Here is a 20610-nt window from a genome sequence, read left to right as displayed (position 1 = left end):
ATAGTAAAATCAAGAGGTGGGGCAAGAACATGGACCCGTTGTATAGCCAGTGATCATTCTCAAAAATGGACTGCATCAGCTTCGGGGGAGGGAAGGAAAGGGTTATGAAATCATTATCCTCTTGCATTATTGATTCAACTCAGTCCACGGGACTGGAAGTCATTACTGTCTGATTACATAAAGTAAGTTTACAGCTTCAGGCCAATTCCTAGTGTCCACAGTCCAAGTGACACCTTTGTTTGGAGTCTCACCCAAAGGTTGAGGACCCGGTGGACCACCGAGACTGAATTGCCTTCTAAAGGTGACCCTGTTCCATCGTGTTTGAAGCAGGTTTTGGGAAGCAATGTGGGAAAGCTTGCACTGCTGCTGCCAAGACTGTCTGGTCTTGCGGGGGGGCAAATATGGAGTCCTTAGTTCTCCAGGGCTGTAAATACTATGTCCGTCATCCAGCAGAAAGAACTTTTGAGGAAGTTACTTTTTAAATTACGCAGCATGATCCTGAAATGTTTCATGTTGAACTATCTGCGGCCATACCAGTACCAAATTAGCCATCCTTGCCCCCCGCTTCCCCCCAAAAATGTATGTGCAGAGCTTGCATCCTTTACATCATTTATTCTCTCCGTTCACATTTGATGAGTCTTCAGGGTTGGTCTGGTTAAGTATGGAGTGCAAGAAATGTGGTGTACAAGCTTGTTAGTGTTGTAGTGTATTCTTCTAAATAAATAGCGGCAAGCCCTTAGCATTAAGGCAGGGAAGAATCCCTATGCATTGTTACCTGATAGGAATCCATTCCCATTCCAGTTCAGCCCATGTAGTTTAGGCATTGATGCCTGCTCTGTAGTAAGTGCAAGATCCACCTTCTTATGCTTGAAACAGAGTCCTGTCCATGCTCCCAACTTTGAAACATGGTGCCCTGTTGTAACCCAGATAACCGAAGCAAGGTTTGTGTCCATACAACGTAACTTTTAAACCATGCTACCACTTTAGTTCAAGTCCTGCCAGGGAGGGTAAACACAAACGTAGTCTTCTGACAACATGATTCACACTACCCATGTGGGAAGTGCACTGCATTGGATGTACCAAAACATCTCCCAGAGAGAGAGAGCGTGGACAGGCTAAACCAATATGGAATGTAGTTTTAATAACACACACACAGGGCCGATTTACATTACAAGGGGAGATTGTTGTACTGTTTAGTCCTGCTAGATCTGTAAAAATCATTGTCCACACACAAGATTGTGCAAGTGTTGGTGGTATTGTTGAAATTGCACAACCTCCCACGTCACTTTGAGCAGGGAGTTGGACTAAATGACCTCCTGAGGTCTCCTTCAACCCTAATCTTCTATGATCCTGTGATCGCTTCCATCCACAATTGTTTATGCATTTTTGTCGCCCTGAACTACCAGTGTTGTAACAGATCCTACCAGCTCAGTCCCACCGAGGCATCTGATATTCCTGTTACTATTGTGCTGTGTTAGTCATTACTAGTGTGAAGTTTTGCAGTTGAACCAGCAGATAAGAAAATGATTTTCTGTCTCTGACACAGCTGCCATTTTGCCAGTGTCTTTTTTAGGCAGTAAAGAGCAGTCAGGTGTATTGTTCTATTTTGTTTTTTTAATCAGAACGTTTCATTTGAAACCTAACTGTGTCTCCACATAACTAGAAATCTTCGCACTATAACCTTTTGAGTGCTATGCCGGTCCAGTTCACTTTCAGACAGAATAGCTTGGCTTGGAAAGGGGTGCAGTCTGAAATGTATGGGGGCTGAAAACTCTGAAGGGCTTGTCTATGTTGAGAAGAAATTGTTGCAGTGACAAAATTGCGTGAAAAGTTAGGTCCTCTCACTTGTCCTTGTGACTGTTTAGCAATGTTTGCACATGCAGCAAACAGGTCTTAAAACTGTAGTTTTACCAATGCATTTTGGGATTCCTGAAGTAACTAACCCATTGATATTGGGAATGGGGCTACTGGGCAATTTCTAAACACAAGACATTGCATTGGGATGGAGCTAGGAGGACAAGCTGAACTGATACATCTGTAATGTTTGAGTTCCTTTTCCTTGATGGGGATATACCTCTGTAAACTGCCCTGATTCTGCTAGAACTGAACTAAAGACATGGTCCCAGTGGTGGCAGCCAGTCCTTGTAAGATGTCTTGGACAATTGTGTGTGGACAGGAGATGCTGAAGTCTTTGAAATCTAAAGGCTTTCCAGGCAATGGCTTCTTACAGCCATATTTAGTTTGTTTATTTACAGAGTGTAGAGAGGGCTTCAGAGTCCTGAGTTGGGGATTTGATTCAGTTAGGCATCCTAAAGTTAAGGTTCTTTTTCATATCTTGGGCTGGAAATCTCCTGAGAGAGAAGGGAGGCAGACAGGCTGCAGATAATACAAATCCAGCCATTCCCTGCAGTATTTTGGCATGTCCAGTAGTGGGCAGAACCAGGAGGTGTGTTGCAGCTACACACAAATAAGAGAACACATATTTAATTAAGCTTTTAACCAAATCTTTAATTAAATTTCAAAAAATTGCCGTTTGTTTTGTGTCAGTTATTTTCTCTGAATTGATCCATCCCTCTCTATTTGAAATACTGTGGTATTCACATCATCCTGAATTTAGATTCCTGGATACAATGGAGAGGGTGTGGGCCTCTTCTGCCTATTATCTCTACCCCCTAGAGTAGCTTCTGACATGTTTGCACTTCTAGTAGATTTTTCTGCCTGAACCACAGGTGGGAAGATGCTTAGTGAGTGAAAGTGGCTATTCTGCCAGTGTGAGCTGAGTTCTTTAATGACTGGATGCCGGAAGAATCACAGGGGAATGGAAGCTGTGTTGACTCATTGTAGTTATACTAGGTCAGCCATACCTTTTAGACATTGGGAGTGTGGCTATAGACGCTTGGCTGCAATACATTTTAGCTGGGTGTGCTATCTCTAAAACACTGCCATCAAGGGGTACTATGTCAAGCAAAATGAATGACATTTTTGCTGTGCTCTTGGTAGGGTAAGTGTCCATATTTCCCCTTCATTTCCCTGTTGGATTATATGCCAGTGGGTAACAGAAAAGTATATTTGTTTGCACTAGGAGCTGTAGAAAGAGCGAGAGACACAGTGAGTTCTCTATACCAACTGAGTTAAGAAATTACTCGTGTGTGGGGGGGAAGAGTGGAGTAACTTCTTTGGGCATGAAGCAGCTAATAGCCGTGTGCTGATAGTTAGATGGTGTTGGTCTGGTTTCAGTTATTGCAGTGACTCATGTTTACTTACAGCCAGTCAGAATATCTGTGTATTTTGTGGAAGCACAGCCCAACACTGTACACTGGTGAGAGGTTAGTAAGTAGCTGAAATGAGCTTTCTCCAGCTTGGCTTCTCAGTCAATTACTTTTTCTTTTTACATTATTTGTTGAGAAACGGAAAAAAATCAAATGGACGCGTCAGCCCTTATAGGCTCTAAATTCAATGTACATGTTACAGAAAAGACATAGGCTCCTTAATCTGCGTAGTAGATAAAACCTAGTAGCTAGTGACAGTCATGTACAAAACCACCCTTTTTGTCTGCAGGATGATTGGACTTGGTTTCAGGACAGATTTTTCTCTCTTTACAGAGTTTATGTTAACTACTGTCTGCATGCACTTCTCTCCCAGGCGAGTTCTTGCAGTGCCAAGGGTTGTCTTTCTCCTCCTTCCTTGAGGTGACTGCCCCGTTGCTTTATCTGGATGTGGCTTCCTTTAGAGGCAATCTTTTCCACTTCTGAAGCAGCCATCGGGAGGCTCTCCTTCCTCTCTGCTCCATTGCCAGCTTCAGTGTAGTACTAGAGTGATCCCCTTCAGGACAGCCTGCCATATTATCACTTGATGACCTAGTCTGCTCCACCCCATCACACTTAGCTGATAGCGTTACCACCAGTTGCCATTATAAGATGACTGTTACTCCGATACATATTGCATCTATTTTAAATTTGGGGCCTCAGCAACTTGACTGTTCTATTTTTCTTAAGTTACAGGTTTTTTTGAAAGAACAGTAGTAACTTTTGTGTTCCATTTAACTGACCTTAAAATCAAACCCCTCAGCTTTTCACTGTGTCTTCAAAGGAAGTATCAGCCCTTCTAGGCTGCTTGGCAGCATTTAAGGAGACTTAACTATGTCACTGGTGTTGGGCTTGTAGGTCCCTGACTAGTGGAGTTTAATGCAGTGTAGTTGTAGCTGTGTCGATCCCAGGGTATTAGAGGGACAAGGTGGGTGAGGTAATAGCTTTTATTGGACCATCTGTTGGCGAGAGAGAGACACAGACACTGTCCCATCTCAGCAGTATAGTGGCATCTCTCGAATGCTTGTCTCTCTCACCAACAGAAGTTGGTTCAATAAAAGCTATTACCTCGCACACTTTGTGTCTCCAGTGGAGTTTGTGAACCAAGGAACTGACTCCCCTGAGCTGTTGGCGAACCTGTAACAGTCAATGCCCAAAGAAGCACATTGTTGTCATCAGCCTTCTCCTTTAAGATGACTGAGTGGGTGTGTTCATGGAGGGAAAGGGTGATTCTCAGAATGAAGTCGTATTAACAGGCTGTTTCCAAGGACCAGGACTGGTTGGTGCTTTGCTTACTCCATGGTCATCTCCTTTCACAGGGAAATGATCACTTCTTGTAGCTGATACAGAGACGCTTTGCTCTGGAAATTCCCATGCTCGATATCACTGTGGCTTCCTCTTGCTCATGGACATACATGGAAGTGTAATGTGACCTTGTTTATTAGGGCATGCATTTCATTGATGGTTACGTGTGCTGAGAAACCCAAGGAGTTAATCTGCATGCAGAGGTTCTGTGTGGACTATAAGCTAACTCTGTTTGTTCCACCTCCCCTCCAGAACTGTCAAGTAACCCATCTTTGGCTTCGATCCTCATCCCTGCTCATGCTCGGAATCAAGCAGCTGCTTCAACCCCTACAAATGCTACAGCAGCCTCAGGTGAGAACATGCGCCTGCCTGCCTGTCTCCCTTCTCTCTCAAACTACACTCCTTCCATTAAGAAGCTTGAGTAACAGACCCTGGGGTGGACGAGGAATAATTTAATTCCAACTCCATTTTAAACTCAGTCTTGTTAAGATTAGCTGGCTGTGGGCACTTTGGCAATACTAAACTGAGTCCTAACCCAGCTCATTTTGATGACGCATCCTGGTGTCTGTGTCTCTTTCACTCAAATTTCTAGTGTGAAGAAGTGGAACAATGAGAATAAGCTCACCTTCGAAAGATCCTCCTGGTCAGTTAATTTCTGGAACCCACAGACACTCAGCGCTGATTTTGTTGAGCTCTAAACTTTAGCTAGTTTTAGAGATACCCAGAAAAAAGAGAGAAGATCAGCTCAGTAAATGTACCGTCATCTGAAAGGTTTATTCCCAATCAAACTTTGACTGATTGTGGATAAACAAGATTTTCTCACTAATGCAAGATACATTAGCACTTCCAAAAAGGATTACCAAGGGATTCACTTTTAGTGTATTGATTTCTGCTGCACCTAAGCAGTTACAACTTCTTACTGTGGATGCCCTTATACCAGCTTCGGGCACCAAATAATGCTCTGGCTTTTTGCCCAACTGAGAGTGGTTCTCTTCTTTGTCTCTGTCTCTTGCTGTCAGAAACTTATAAAACCTCATTAGTGGCTGGAGACACACCCTGGTATGTTGTGATCTTATATGAACTTACAAGTTGAGCAGTGTTAGAGCTTGGCTAAGAGGTCTCCAAGGAAAATTTGGGAGTACAAGTATGATCAAGTATGATATAGTGTTGATGATTCAAGAGAGGGCACTCTTTTCTCTGAGTCAGTGCTGAGCCAATGCCTCAGTATGCTCTCGGCGGTTTTGTGTGGCTGAAGGTGTTGTCTTTCAGATGAGCCGTTAAGATGTGCACAGGGTACAAAAAGTATGATTGCTTAGAGGTGACGAGAAATTAAGTAGTGTGAGTTCAAAAAAGCAGTGTCCTTGCTTTGCTTAGCACAGCTTTCGAAGAGCTCACATAGGGAAAAGCATTTCAGGTCAAGTCCTAAATCTGAACTGTACTAAAAAATGGCTAATTAGTGTCAGCATTTTAACCCTCCTGTTAGTAGCCACTATATTGCTGAGATGGGCCAGTGTCTTTGGTCCTCATGAGAATCTTTTGCAGCTACAGAGGAATTTTGATTTATAGTTCAATATTAGATAACTTTCAGTTACATTATCTTAGTCTTTTGCATACACAGCTATTTTGATGACCTTGGACCCAAACCTGTGTAGTCTTTACTCATACAAAATTCTTGTGCCAGGAGGAATTTAGCCTGAATTAAGATTTCAGGATTAGGCTCTGTTGGAAATTGTGTGAACCTGATTTGTTTTAGCTCTGGCAATAGAATTCACTGTCTAGACCAGGGGGTGTCTCAACAAATTTTTGGTGACCTCACAGTGTGACGGCCAACTCTTGCTCGTGGCCACTCTGACAGTATTTCCTAAAATACTTATTTAACTTCAGGAAAAACAAATATTTATATTTACATGTCCAAATCATTGTTATTGATTGATTGTAGGGTTTTTTTGCAGTCTCAGTAATAAAAATAATGTACAGTTATATTTTGGTGCCCTTGCCTCCCCCAGGCCCCACTGCTTTCCTTCCATGGCCTCAGACCCCAGGCTTACCCCACTTCTTGCTTCTGAACCATAGCACCCAGTAAGGCCGGCCCTGCAGACTCCCAGAGCCAGAGTCCCATCACTGGAGCCCACAGCCAGAGCCCTGCTACCATGGCGGGGGGGGCTGGCCTGAAACCCAAAGCTCTAAAGTTGGGGGTGGGGAAGCCTGCTGCCGGTGTCCTGTGGCTGCAGCCAGGTATGCAGGGCACTAAAGCCTGCTGCTGGAGTCCTGCGGCTGCAGCCAGGTATGGGGGGTACTAAAGACCATCCCTGAGCGCTGCAAGGAGGGGTCACTGCTTTGGCCCCTTCCCCATCTCTGCACAAGAAGCTGTTGTGGATGCAGGAAAAACCCCTGGTGGCCACGTGTGGCCACAGTGGCCGCATTTGAGAAACACTGAGACCCTGAGCAGCAAAGTTCTTCTAATCATTAAACCAGTATCAGAGCAGCATGGGAATGGGTTTGTCATCTGATACAGGGCGCCCACACTGACAGTGACACTTTTCAGCAAAATGTTTGCCCTTGTAAATAAACTATTCAAAGCCACTCTTACAGTGGTGAGATGTTAGCTGATTGTAGACGTAGCAGGAGACTTCAGAAGGTTACACAAGTTAGTGTGGGTTAATTGCATGGTAATACAGTGTGGCGTTTTGTCCCCCTCTAGTGGCTAGACCAGTTATAGCATCTGTTTGAGTTTGAGTCTTCGTACCTTCAAGCCAGTGGACCTGATCAGTTAGCTCAGGTAGTAGCTGCTCAGACTTCAAAATCCAGAGAGTCCAGGTGAGGTCCCCACAAACAACCCACCTTAGGGACTTGTTACATAATCACTGTCACTTCTGATGGTGCTGAAGTGTTATTGTTACATAGGGACATTAAATCTGTGTCTCTATAATGCAGTAGCTGAAAATTCAGGATACTGTGCTGATCAAAACTGGGATGGGGGAGCCAGTTTTTGTGTTATGATCAGCATGACAGAGTACTGTCTACATCTTCCTGAATCCAGAGTAGGGTCATGGTTAAAAATAACCTCTAATTGGTAGTTTTTCCCAAGTCTTGCATGGTAATGCTGGTCAGGAGAGTTAGACTTTGTCTCGCCAAATTCTCTTAGCATGTAAACTGCACTCTATTTGGAATAATAGCACACCTTTATTTAGCATTTGTTACAATAGCACCTAGAAGTTCCAGTCACACCCATTGTGCTAGGTAGGTCCTGTATATAGACATAAGATGACACAGGCCCTGTGCAAATTGCCCTGACATCTATAGAATCATATACTGGGGAAGGGGGGGAGTGTGTATAAAAAAATGTGTGAGAACCGATGGGTTGAATTTCTGTTTTAAATGCAAAACTCAACTCAGCTTTAACTATGGAATCACAACCAGCATCTTGAATGCACACACTGTGTGTGAGAGACATTATATGTGTAGTCACACCCAGCATTTGATTTTCACAGTGATTTACGCCACTGAGTATCTGGATCGACACCAATTTACTGCAGATGAGGATCTGGTCTGTAGTATGTGTCTGAATGTGTTTGCAGCCATCACACGTATGGTGGCAGTAGCTGTCTGTTGAAAGGCATTTATCATGCAACTTTGACAGCTTTATCTGAACTTCACCTGCTCAGCAGTCCCTCCCAGAACTTACTGTAACATCATCGCTTCAAACAGCTCCTGTTTAAAATGCTCAGAGAAAAAAAGCCTCTAAAATGACTGTTACCTGATTTCCTCAAAAATGTCTTTAGCCTATGGCTCAAGCTGGGCAATAGTTAGTCCTGGATGAGTGAATGTCACTTGCTTCTAGCCCAGTGAAATATTAGCCCTTGAAATGAGGGCAGTATGTGAAAGGGAATTATTGTGTGTAATTTTTAAGAGATTTCCAAATACATTGGTTATAAATTCCCTCTCCTTCAGATTCCTGTACAGGTGGGCTCATGGTACTGATGGGAGCTGGCTTTTCAGGAAGGTGGGTATGAAATTTTGCTCCAATACCGTTTGTAAACTTACTCAAACACCCCTAAAATAGGATTTCTTTGACCCAGTGACATGTTTGAATACATGGTGGTTTGGGGCGGGATAAAAGTTGTACTCAGATCGAGTTTGGAATGTGCATTATGGGTGGGACAGAGCGGAACTGGAGTTGCCTGCCAGCGCAGGGCAGTTGCACAGGACCATGACAACACTCATCATAGAGTAATATTTAGCACAGAGATGTGCAGTTTCACCTTGAAAGCACTTGGAAAGCATTTAATTCTCATCACCCATGAGAGAGAGGCAGGTATTAGCCCAGTGTTTTAGACAAGGAAAATGAGGCTCAGAGAGGTCCACAGATTACACAGGGTGTCTGTGACTGAAATTTCTGGCTCCCAGTTTGGGCTTAGACCACTAGATCACAGTTCTCTATAGAGAGCAATAAAGTACAAGATGAACCTGGATTTCTAGGCTCAAAGAACATCTCTCTCATGAATTTTGCCTCACCCCACCCTTCCCCTTGAGTCCTAAATTGTCCTTTTAAGGACTCTCAAACTATTGGCAGGCTACCTCAGTGCGTCCTTTCATGTTAGCATTGCAATATATCAGGAATGAAAATCCCTGTGGCCTTTGACCAGTTCTTAAATCAAGTAGCATCGGGGGGTTGTAGTACCCTGACTGCAGCTCCATCCTATCTAGCAGCCTTTCTGGTAGGCTTCTGAGGGACACTACATCCCTGACCAGAAAGCAGAGGCAATTCCGGAAGTAGGACTGGGAGAAGCAGCAGCAAAATGCTGCCTTAGGGAGCAATAGATCACCACCACTCTTGACAAGGCTGTGGAGACAATAACAAGGCCTAAGCCCAATACATGGTATGTTTCCATCAGGTGCAGAGCTGTCAGACTGATAATGAGGAGGCTTCTGGCTGAGAACAGTCTCACCCCAAGCACTGCTGAGCCTGCTGCAGTCATCTCCCCAACCTGGGGAGATTTAGCGGGAACCAGCAAATACCACAGTCACAAGTGCTTGTCACAGCGGCACAAACACTAATCTCCCCCCCCCCCCCCAAAAAAAAAAGAAGCCTTTTTTTTTTTTTCTTTTTTTGCTGGTTCTGTCAAAGGCACAGATTTCCTCATGTACTCTGCTTAACTGCTGACTCCCCAATGAAGGAGGGGGAATCTGAGTGTGCAGGGCCCCTTTCTGGGCTGGGTGCTTTCAGTGCAACATCGTAGTACGGAGGCACTGAAACTAGCCCATAGCTGCGCTTGTCCTGGTCCCAGCCTGCACTCTGTTGATCGGGCAGCACAAAACCTGCAGAAAAGCCAAGGTGATGTCTTTCCTAGTGTTCATGGTGTACAGCACTTAGGTATTTGCAGACATGTAACAAGCTGCCTGAGCAGTCTGATCCCAAATTGGAAGGCCTTTGTATATATTGTTGTAGAAGAGCCGCAAGTATGAGAACCTAGGCTGTCTCCTTGCTTACGCCTCCCTCTAATGTGTACACAGAGCTGATCTCAGGCAAATGTTCTGCAGGAACTCAAGTTAGCAAACTGACCATGAAAGAAGCAGGTTTTACATACACTACTTGGAGGTAGATTTTTTCCCCATTCCTCTTTGTCAGTTTCATAATTACATCTTAACGCTTTTAGCCACGTTGTCTTCAGGGGCAATAAATCAAGAGTCATAGCACATTCCAACAAGTGGTATACAGAACACACAGTGACGCTGTCTGTTATATGTATTCTCGTACCCAATGGGACTGGGACTTCTCAGCTTGGAAAAGAGATGACTAAGGGGGGACATGATAGAGGTCTATAAAAGCATGACTGGTGTGGAGATAGTGAATAAGGAAGTGTTATTTACTCCTCCTCACAACACAAGAACTAGTGGTCACCCAATGAAATTAAGAGGCAGCAGCTTTAAAACAAACAATAGGAAGTATTTCTTCACACAACATACAGTCAACCTGTGGAACTCTTTGCCAGAGGATGTTTTGAAGGTCAAGACCAGAGGTGGACAAACTATGGCCCACTGGACCTCCTGCCCGGCCCCTGAGCTCCTGGCCCGGGAGGCTCGCCCCGGCCCCTCCCCTGCTGTTCCCCCTCCCCCGCAGCCTCAGCTGACTGCACAATGCTCTGGGCAGCGGGGCTGCAAGCGCTTGCCGGGCAGCACAGCTGCAGAGCTGCGGCCTGACCCGGTGCTCTGTGCTGTGCAGTGGCGTGGCTGTCTCTAGCCAGGCAGCACAGCTGCCTGTCCCGGTGCTCTGGGCGGTGCAGCTGTAGCACTCCCAGCCACCAGTGCTCCAGGCAGCACGGTCAGGGAGCAGGGGGGTTGGATAGAGGGCAGGGGAGTTGGGGGTGGTGGTCAGGGAGTGGGGGTGTGGATAGAGGTCGGGGCAGTCAGAGGGCAGGGAACAGGGGGGTTGAATGGGGGCAGGGGTGCCGGGGGGCAGTCAGGGAGAAGGGGTTTGATGAGGGAGGGGTCCCAGGGGACAGTCAGGAACGAGAGGAGGGATTGGATGGGGTAACGAGGGGTCTGGGGGTGGATGGGGCAGGGGTCCCAGGGAGGCCAACAGGGAATGGGGGGGTTGGATGGGGCAGGGGTCCCGGGGTGGGGGGCCATCAGAGGGTGAGAAGCGGAGGGGGTCAGATAGGGGGCGGAGCCAGGCCATGCCTGGCTGTTTGGGGAGGCACAGCCTCCCCTAACTGGCTCTCCATACAATTTCGGAAACCCAATGTGACCCTCAGGCCAAAAAGTTTGCCTGCCCCTGGTCAAGACTGTAACAGGGTTCAAAAAAGAGCTAGATAAATTTATAGGGGATAGGCCCATCAATGACAGTTAGCCAGGATGAGCAAAGATGCAACACCATGCTCTGAAGTGTCCCTCACCTCTGTTTGCCAGAAGCTGGGAGTGGGCTACAGGGGATGGATCACCTGCTGATTACCTGTTCTGTTCATTCCCCCTGAAGCACCTGGCACTGGCCCCTGTCAGAAGACAGGATACTGGGCTAGATGGACCTTTGGTCTGACCCAGTAGGGCCATTCTTATGGTCAGTGTGATAGTGAGTTAGCTAGTTAGCGTGAACGGATAGCCATCAAAACAGCAGGGACTATATTTTAAATCCAAGGGCTGTCAATAATGCCAACATATTGGTAAAAAAAATTTTGGATTTCTATCTTAAGTACATTGGGTGATTTTTACTGCATTTGAGGAACCATTCTGGGGTGGAGGGAAGCCAGAACTGGAAAATAACCTGTTACCCGAAATAGCTTCTCAGCTTAATGATCCCATCTTCTGATCCTGGTTATCACTTCTCAGATGTGGGTAGGTGGTCACCCTCTTTTTCCGTTTGTCTCCTTTTCTCCTAGGTGACGATGTTCTTTTAGCCTTATCTCTCCTGGAGCATATTGTCTGACTCTTCCGTCATCCAGTGCTGTGCTTTTCTGGGCTGTCTTCCTTATTTATCAGTGTCCTTTTTCCAATGCGGTGCCCCCTACTTTGGTCACTATTAAGTATGGCTAGATAGAAGAGCTTCATCAACAAATGTGTGCAATGCACAGTACATCCATGTAATTACTGTTTTATTTTTTTATTGCAGCTGCATTGCATGATAAGCTCTTTACTGGTGTGGAGATGGTGTTGCCCCCCATTTTTCTCTACACAGCCTCCGATTTTGTACTTGTGCTAGCCAATGCTTTCCTTCAACTGTATTGTTATATTTACCTACATTCAATCTCTTCCTTTTTTTAGTGAGCCTGTTTCTCTCAAGATCTCCAGTTTATGTTCATCCTGTCTAACCTCAGCTGTGTTGTGATAGCTCCTTGTGTGAAACCATCTGCAACATTGATTAGTTTACAATTAATTTAATTCTTTTAGTTTGTTAGTGGGGAGGAGGGAATAAAAGGGAGAGTGCCCTGTGCTAACCCTCAGTTACTACCTTTCTCCAGCTTAGTATTCGTGATGATCATAAATTTCTTTTTCTTCACAGTCTGTGTCAGCCAATTTTCTATTATCCATACTCGCCAGACAACAGCTTAGTTTTCTGTGTGGGACTATACCAGATACATTTTCCTTTTCTACCAGAACTGTAATTGTGCATAAGATTTATCAGCTTTGTCTGTCCTCTCCAAAAAACATGTGGTTAATTGGCCATCATGTTGTTCTTATATATAGGTTTCTGTGTTGTCACCTCTAATATTTTACCCAGTTAACAGCATCCTGGCTTTTGTTTTATCCTTTTTTAAATATTTGCTTTTTCCAGGCTTCTTACACCGCACCTATTCTCAAATGTTCATGAATGCACCAGCAAAACACAGAGATTCTCTCTGGAAGGACCTTTCGGTCACAGTCAAAGATCCTGCTTGCCAACAGATTTCTATTTTGTTATAAACTGAGATGATCTGTGCTGCTTCTTGTACAGTAAATGAAAGAATGCCATTGAAATGACTGAGTTTCCAAAGAAATAGGAAAAAGAAACAATCCTTTGCTGCACTTCCTTAGAAAGCATCTTGACACATGCCCACCATACCCTGTAGAGTCTCTTTCCAGTGAACACTGTTGTCCGAGATAGGGAAGAGAGAGAGCGTGTTTCAGGTTATTCACCGCCAGGCACTGATCCTGCAACAGTGCAGTATGATTGTGTAAGCCTCATTATTGGCTTCAGCCTTGACATTAATCTGCTTCAGCAGTTAGGAAGGTGGCAAGTCTATCTTGTGTTGAGCAACCCCAAAGTAAAGCAGGGTGGATAAAAATCAATGATTTAAAAAAAAAATGTAAAGATTGATTTTTTATTTAAATTAGATTTTTTTTTTTTTGATAAAATGCTTTTTGAGGAAAAACCTATCTGAAGATAGTTTTAATTAAGATACATTATAGCTCAAAGATATCTCATCATGGAATAGGGATTATAAATTCTATTTCTATAGTATGAGGCAATATATTCATGTAATGTTTAAGAAAATTTTTGTAAATGAATTCCAATAGTTCATGGATTAGGGACCCAATCTTACAGAGTTCCAGGGGCTTCTGTATAGATTATTTAGGTTAATCTTTCTATCTACCCAATGGGACTAGGTGCTCAGTCTAGAAGATACGATCAGAGATGCTTAGTTTTGAAGTTCTCAGACTGTGGATTTGTGTCTCCAGAGGTAACATGCTTGTTAACAGCAAAAATGTTTTTAAATAAATGTTTTTAAATGTATTTTAAATAAATAAATTATATATAGAGGTGAGAAATAACAGACCTCAACCCTGTTGTCTCTCCGCAAATTTGTGTACACAGTCAATCCCTTACCAATCTCTAAAAGTGCAAAGTTTCAAAAAGTTCAATGAATACAAGATTGTTGGGGGGGGAATAGATCTGAACAAGGAGAAGAAGTCTGGAGATAAATGTGAGAAGCGAGGGACATATGCTTGTTTTGTTAAAATATATCCTTGCTGTTGAAGAAAAAAATCCAGAATACTTAACGTTGTTGTTTTAGTTAAATAAAACAATTTAAATGTCTGTCTGGTGATGATCTCCTCCTAATACAGCATGGCAAGAAAATCCTCCAAATATTAATGATTAACCTGTTGAATTGGAGATAGTTCACCTCCCAGTGATATCATAAATATCTGCTTCAGTTACCTTTGGTAAATGAAATAACCAAACAATCATTCATTTTCTGATATAGCTGTAAAACTAATCTGAAAAGTTTTCAAAATAAATCACAGTTTAAAAATGTATAGCATATACCTTATAAAATGAAACCTACATCTATCTCTAAGTTGTGAAGAATATGTATTAAGGCTATAACAACCAACAAGAATGCACTTTTATGTAGAAAACCATGATTAAATCGAGTCTTCCTGACTAGTGATTTAAATCAAATGCACCCTGAAATAAAGCAGTAGACCTGAAAGACATGTATTGCGGGAACAAGTGCATGAATTACACGTTAATACACAAGCTGTTTCTACCAGAGACTGTGGTCGGTTGCTTTCATTGTCTCGGCTCATTCACACATTTAACAGATGGCTTCACTACATGATGGACACAATATAAAGCGTGAGCACCAATGGGAAAGCTTGTGGTAGCCACACGTACTTTGGGAATGTGAGTGTGCTTTGCCATGCCAGTAAAGTTATTGAATTCTAACATGACTGTGAGCGTTGCAGCAAGTTTTCCCACTGGGCCGCCTCTGGCTTACAGCTGTGCACACTTGCAGTGTAAAGTGCAAGATAGTGCTGGTACCCTGGTGACTTCAACCTCTGAAAAAGGCTTTTCTGCAGCTCCATTTGAGTCAATAATGTGCTTCTTGCAGATCATGCCCCATTGAATCACTCCCTCCTCAGCCATGATTGCGTTCAGGAGAACATCTTAACCCCACAGCATGGCACAGTGATGCAGACTACATGGGTTCGAAGCTGGTGGGGGCTGTAGGGCTGTGTGCGCCAAAAGGGTCAAATCCATTGATCGAGGTGACTGTTGCTTGGAAGTAACACTGCTTTTTGCTCTCCCCTTTCTGTCATTGGCAGATGTTAATGCAGGAGAGCGAGGTCAGACCAATAACGCAGCTTCAGCATCAGCCTCCAACTCCACCTGAAGTGGTCCCACGCAAGCCAGCTGCACAGGAAAAATCACCAGTAATTTGAGTCTTGCTCAGCAACACTGGTCACATTTGGAAAGAAAATTAAAAGAGGAAAAAAACAAAGCGAAACAAACCCTGTTCATTTTAGTGTTCAATTTTTTTATTATTATTGTTGTTCTTATTTAACCTTGTAAAATATCTATAAATACAAACCAGTTTCATTGTATTCTCACTCTGCGGGGTCTCCAGGGCAGGGGAATAGGTGGGGGGGAGAAGGGAAAGTGGAGCAATAGAACACACCAATGTCTCTTCCCTTGACAATCTCTTCACATGGAAAGTTTGCTGTTGTGTACTTCAGAACAAGGACTCTTGCCTCATGCCCCCTCCCACAACAGAAAGAACGTCATTCTCTGCTGACGTTGGTTTTTTTTTTTTTTTTTTAATAACCTCTTTTTTTATTTTCCTTTGAAGTGAAGTTTCAGACTTTGGTGTAGTGCACAGCTTGAATTTGGTTGGGAGCTTAGCCAGGATCATTCAACAGAGCTCAGTGTTTCTTGTAAGTGAATCCATATCGAGGCTATCTGAAGAACTGCCTTTGGCATGGTCTGGGGGATGGGGAGGTGATAAGATAATATGTAGGGCGGGGGGTGCTTATTGTATGTCTAAACTTGGAACTGCTAGTGGAAGACTTACTTTAAAAATTAGCGCTAGCAAGGGAGAAACCTGCAGCTTCAATATGGAAAAAAAGCCTATCAAGTGGGATATATATGGATATATATTTATAATATATACACACACGCATGTCAAACACACCTGGTTAGCTTTATTGAAGCAGCTTGTTTGCCTAGTCTGAGCTCCTCCACCAAGTCTTGGACTTCTGTTTTGAAGAGAGCCATGTAGTGCAAGAGAAGGGCCAGTCAGCTCTAATCTCCAGCAGAGAGAAGATGATGAATGGAATCCCGCAGGAGGAGGGGGCAGGCGGAGTTTTGGGGCCTTTTGGAAAGTGGCCACTGTGAAAGCATTTTTCAGTTTTTTGCTCTGAACAGGATGCCCTTTCCCAAGATGCACACAGGAAAAGGACACCAGGGTTTATAATGTGAACTGTAACAATCTACTGGTTTATTTGTAATATTTTTTACTGCAGTTTGAGCTTGCAGATTGCCACGCTCTATAGATAGATCTCATTTTAAATCCACAGCTAGAATCTGTATTTAATTTCAACATTTTAACCTCCTGCTTTTTTAATCTTTATTTATTGATGCATGTCAGAGTTGCCATTATGATGTTTTTACATGGGTAGAATATTAATAAAATACACATCAAATGATATCAACAGTAACTTGTACCTGCTGACTTGAGGGGAAGCTGACGACATAAGTGTGTGTATATAATATAAATAGATACAGTACTGCTTTTTGAGTTTTATTTTGTCTACAGTCTTTAAATGGTCTGATTGAAGCATAAGATGAATGTTTGTTTCCAGTCTGAGTTTAAGGGTTTTTTTTCCTGTAGTGGTGAATGGTGTTAGAATCAAAGTCTCCATTTCTGAAGTTAAAGCAATATTCCTTGGGAAGAGTCAGTTGAGCAGCAGGAAGAGTTGCAGCTGCAATGCAGAAATAGACTTTTGAGGCCTGGTCTGTCTCATCGTTGAGGCTGATGTCCCTGTGGGCCTTACACACGTTCAGAGAAACCTTAGTCGCCTGGTGCTTATGGGCTGTTACTTGACCTGTGGATCTTTAAGGCACAATAAATTGTTTCTTACATTTACAGACTTTTATGTGTGGCCCAGGAGTAGCCAGCAGTAGCGGCTAACTAAACGCAGTCACTGCAGGGTGGCAGGAGGTTTGTTTATGAACTCAGTACATTTCCTGTCCATGTGCTTCATGTTTGCCCGTTTGTGAGATTTTTTTGAAGGAATGTTTCTTAGCAGCCGTAGAGGTCCCTCTGTCCTGTCTGCTAAACAACGGCTGTCTGGGAGGGGAGTTGTTTGCACAGATGAGTGGATACCTGGAAAGAGAATGGCTAATCCACCTTAGTTATGTCCCTCATTATTTAGTGAAACTGTGGGCAACAGAAAAGATTTTTAAGCAGCTCTAGGCTGATTACAGCTGAAGAGAGGGGAAACCATGTTTTTTAATTGAACAAAAACACCCCCTGCACTTGTAATAAATAACTGAAGCCTGAAAGGAGTGTTAATGCAAGCAATGAGCCAGTGAGTGCCATGAATGACGGACTAGAGCCTGACATGATCAAATGTCCGGAGAGATTTTAGAAGACTTGAAAAGCTGGGGACAGTAGCAGTGACTGGATCTGCTGTATAGACAAGACAGCTGGAAGGCTGGGCAAAGACATTTACTCTGGACTTGGGGACAGTAAATTACCAAGTTGATAAAAATCGCTGCTTGTTTCAGGTGGTTGGTAGAGGAGAAGAGTAAAGAGCTTTTCTCTCATTCTTTTAGTTCTACTTCACGATGGTGCAAGTGTGTGTCTGTGTAGGCTGGTGTCTCTGACTTTTTTTCAAGGATCATGGCAGGATCACAAATGCTTTTTATACATGTTCGATCCAGGCCTTTGAATCACATTTTTTTTTTTTTTTTTTTTTTTTTGTAAATAAGGGTATGGGGGGAGCTCCTCACCAAATTCAAGCTTGTACATTATTTTTGATTGTTTTTAAATTTTGAGTTTTATTGTTTTGTATGTAAATATGTGGACCCAGGAACTGTTATTAATGAGCAAAAAGTTACCGTTCAGGGCAGTGATTCTGTTTAATAATCAGACAAAATGTAGACGAGCTTTTTAAAGCCATATAGTTTTAACTCTGTACAGTAGGTACCGGCCTGTATTATTGTAACAATAACTCTAGCGATGTATAGTGTATCTATATAGTTTGGAGTGCCTTCGCTTCCATGATTTTTTTAATTTTATTTCCCTTTTTTTGTCCTTTTTAACAGCTGTAGCCCAGACAAAATGGCATCTTTGCTCCCCTGCTTTCTCACCCTTTGGAGTGCTTGTAAGGTTTCAGTGATACCATGGTCCGTAGTGGAACGAAAGGAAATTGTGTTTGTGAATCATTTCATTCAAGCCATGGCTTTGCTCTGGATGTTCTAAAGTTGCCCATGCCACCGCCCCCCAATAGCAATGACTGGTTTCATTTGACACCTGCCCACTTGGCACCTAGTAGCTAGATTAGACTTTGCACGTCTCTCCCTATTCCTTCTGTCCAGAGGTCTTGTGGAGCCTTTGGTTTTTTGTCTCTCCCTTCACTGTGTTAAAGAGAGAGCAAATTGGGCTTTTACAAACAGAAAAGATATTTAAAAATCCCCCTAGTATTCTACACTGAGAGCCAGACAGCCTGCAGGATAGCTGCGGTGCTCTGGGGCCATTACTGTAGGACACTATAGCATCTTTGTATTAAGGGAATTTCCTGTTCCTGTTTCTGCTGTTCCCCAGCCCCTCCCCTGCCAGTTTGTTTTCTTAAGACAATAACTTTAATGTTATTCTTGATTTCTTGTGCCCAGCACGAAGGCCTTGTTTTTAAAACTAGTTCACTTGTGTTTTCTACCTTGTTAGTATTCCACATAAGATTGTCTTGAATGGGAAAACACTTAACTCTTTACCAAACCAAAGGTTGCTGGTTTTTTTTGTTTGTTTTGGTTTTTTGTTTGTTTTGGTTTTTGTTTTTATCCATCTCGTGTCCATTCCAGTGAGGCAGAGGCTGCACTTTCTTTCTGGTGACAGGAAGGTCAGTGATGTCAATTTGTTTTTGACAGTCCACTCGGAATTGTTACTAGCTTGCTTTTTTTTTTTTTTTTTTTAATTTTATTTTTGGCTTGTTTTTAATGAAGTATGATCTTGATCTGTCATTTTGTCTACTCTGCAATTGCATATGTTTCTGAGATGGAATGAATTACATTCTCTGTGTCCCCTGGTGGACGTCAATCAAGACACTGGTATTTTAATTTCAAACTTAGCTACCTTTTTAAGGAAAAAAATTAATGATGGTCGTTTACCTATAAATTAAAAAAAAAACAAACAAAAAAAAAATGGCTGATCCAAGATCCCAGTTCACTTTTCTAGTTGTTTTAAACCAAGTTTTATCTCAATAACGGCAGATGCCTGCAGTTCGCAACGAGAGATCATTTTACATTTTTCCAGACTTGTTATGCTTAAAAAAAAAAAACAATTACCAGTAAACTTTTCTCTATTAGAAATCTCAGCTACTGAAGGTTAAAAAAAAAAAAAAAAAAAAACTACACAAGCTATAAAAGCACAGTAGAGTATTCGACCCAGGAGCTACTTTTCTGAGACTATAAAAAGGCATCTTTGGGGTTCCCATTATTTCCACAGGGGTTTTAGTCAGTTTTTGTTCATGGAATTTGTTTCATTTTGCAACACTGCAATAACAGCAAAACAACAGAAAAGTAAAACTAAAAAAACAGTACCTAGGGGGTTAGCTTGAGAAAAGTAGCGTCCTTGTGGTGTTCTTCCTCAATTTTATATATATATATATTTATATATATAAATTTGCTTGCCTGTAAAAATTTGCGTTCATTAATGTGTTGCTGACGGATCACTTGGGCCTGTACACACACAAATTAGCCTGACCGCTTCCATCTTAAAAACAGAAATCTACAAAAAATAAATATATATATTAAGGACTGTGGGTTGTATACAAACTATTGCATACACTTGTGCAAATCTGTCTTGATTTAAAGGAAAAGCAAAACCTGTATAACTATTACTACTTGAATGCCTCTGTGACTGAATTTTTTTTCATTTTAAATATAAACTTTTTTTGTGGAAAGTATGCTTAATGTTTTATTATTTCCCCAGCCCTCCGACCCCCTTGTAAATACATTTTGTTCTGTGTGACTCGGTTCGGAAATAGTTAACTGGTACTGTAATTTGCATTAAATAAAAAGTAGGTTAGCCTGGAAATTAAATTTAAAAATGCAAAGTGTGTGGTCTTTATTTCAAAACCCTGGTTTTTCTCTCCTCCTCTTCCTGCTCCACCCCATTCCTGACCCCACACCTCTTTCCACCCCACCCCCCAAAATAGGTGGACATGACTCTTTGTAATAATTAAAATTAAAATAAGCATGTTTTCTTAAATGATCTGTGTTATTCCATGATACTTTCCCAAGAGATGCCAGCTTCTGTCTATGATTCCGTTTGGTTTGATGGAGCGAGGAACCCCGTGGCAGTACAGCTAAAAAAAACAAACAAAAAACGTTACCCTCCACCTATAGGGGCAAGCTAAGAACCTGTGTAAATTGCTGGCTTTGAATACCGCACTCATCTTTTTTTTTATTTGATCCCATTAGTAATGTTATTTGGTGGTGATCTGTAAAGTTTGTCAAGACCACATCCAGTGGGGCTGTTCCTCCAACAAATCAGCACGTTGCTATCTCTGAGTTGGGTTT

At 42.6% G+C, this 20610-nt stretch overlaps 1 protein-coding gene across 4 annotated transcripts in view; it reads left to right on the top strand.

Annotated features, from left to right (window-relative positions):
- GSK3B (glycogen synthase kinase 3 beta) overlaps positions 1–20138 on the top strand; it is a 269374-nt gene extending 249236 nt beyond the window's left edge. For 2 of the 4 annotated variants that reach the window (XM_077822845.1, XM_077822830.1), the window contains 2 exons: positions 4863–4961; positions 15135–20138. In XM_077822845.1, coding sequence (XP_077678971.1) covers positions 4863–4961; positions 15135–15202 — 167 coding nt within the window. In that variant the 3' untranslated portion in view covers positions 15203–20138. Of the gene's footprint in view, positions 1–4862; positions 4962–8561; positions 8614–15134 lie in introns of all 4 variants that reach the window. The other 2 variants (XM_077822838.1, XM_077822851.1) reach the window with 2 other exon arrangements.
- Positions 20139–20610: the final 472 nt, after the last annotated feature.

The sequence above is a fragment of the Eretmochelys imbricata genome, chromosome 1, assembly GCF_965152235.1.
Source record: "Eretmochelys imbricata isolate rEreImb1 chromosome 1, rEreImb1.hap1, whole genome shotgun sequence".
In the NCBI taxonomy this organism is placed as follows: Eukaryota; Metazoa; Chordata; order Testudines; family Cheloniidae; genus Eretmochelys; species Eretmochelys imbricata.
This window is presented reverse-complemented; position numbering and strand designations above follow the sequence as displayed.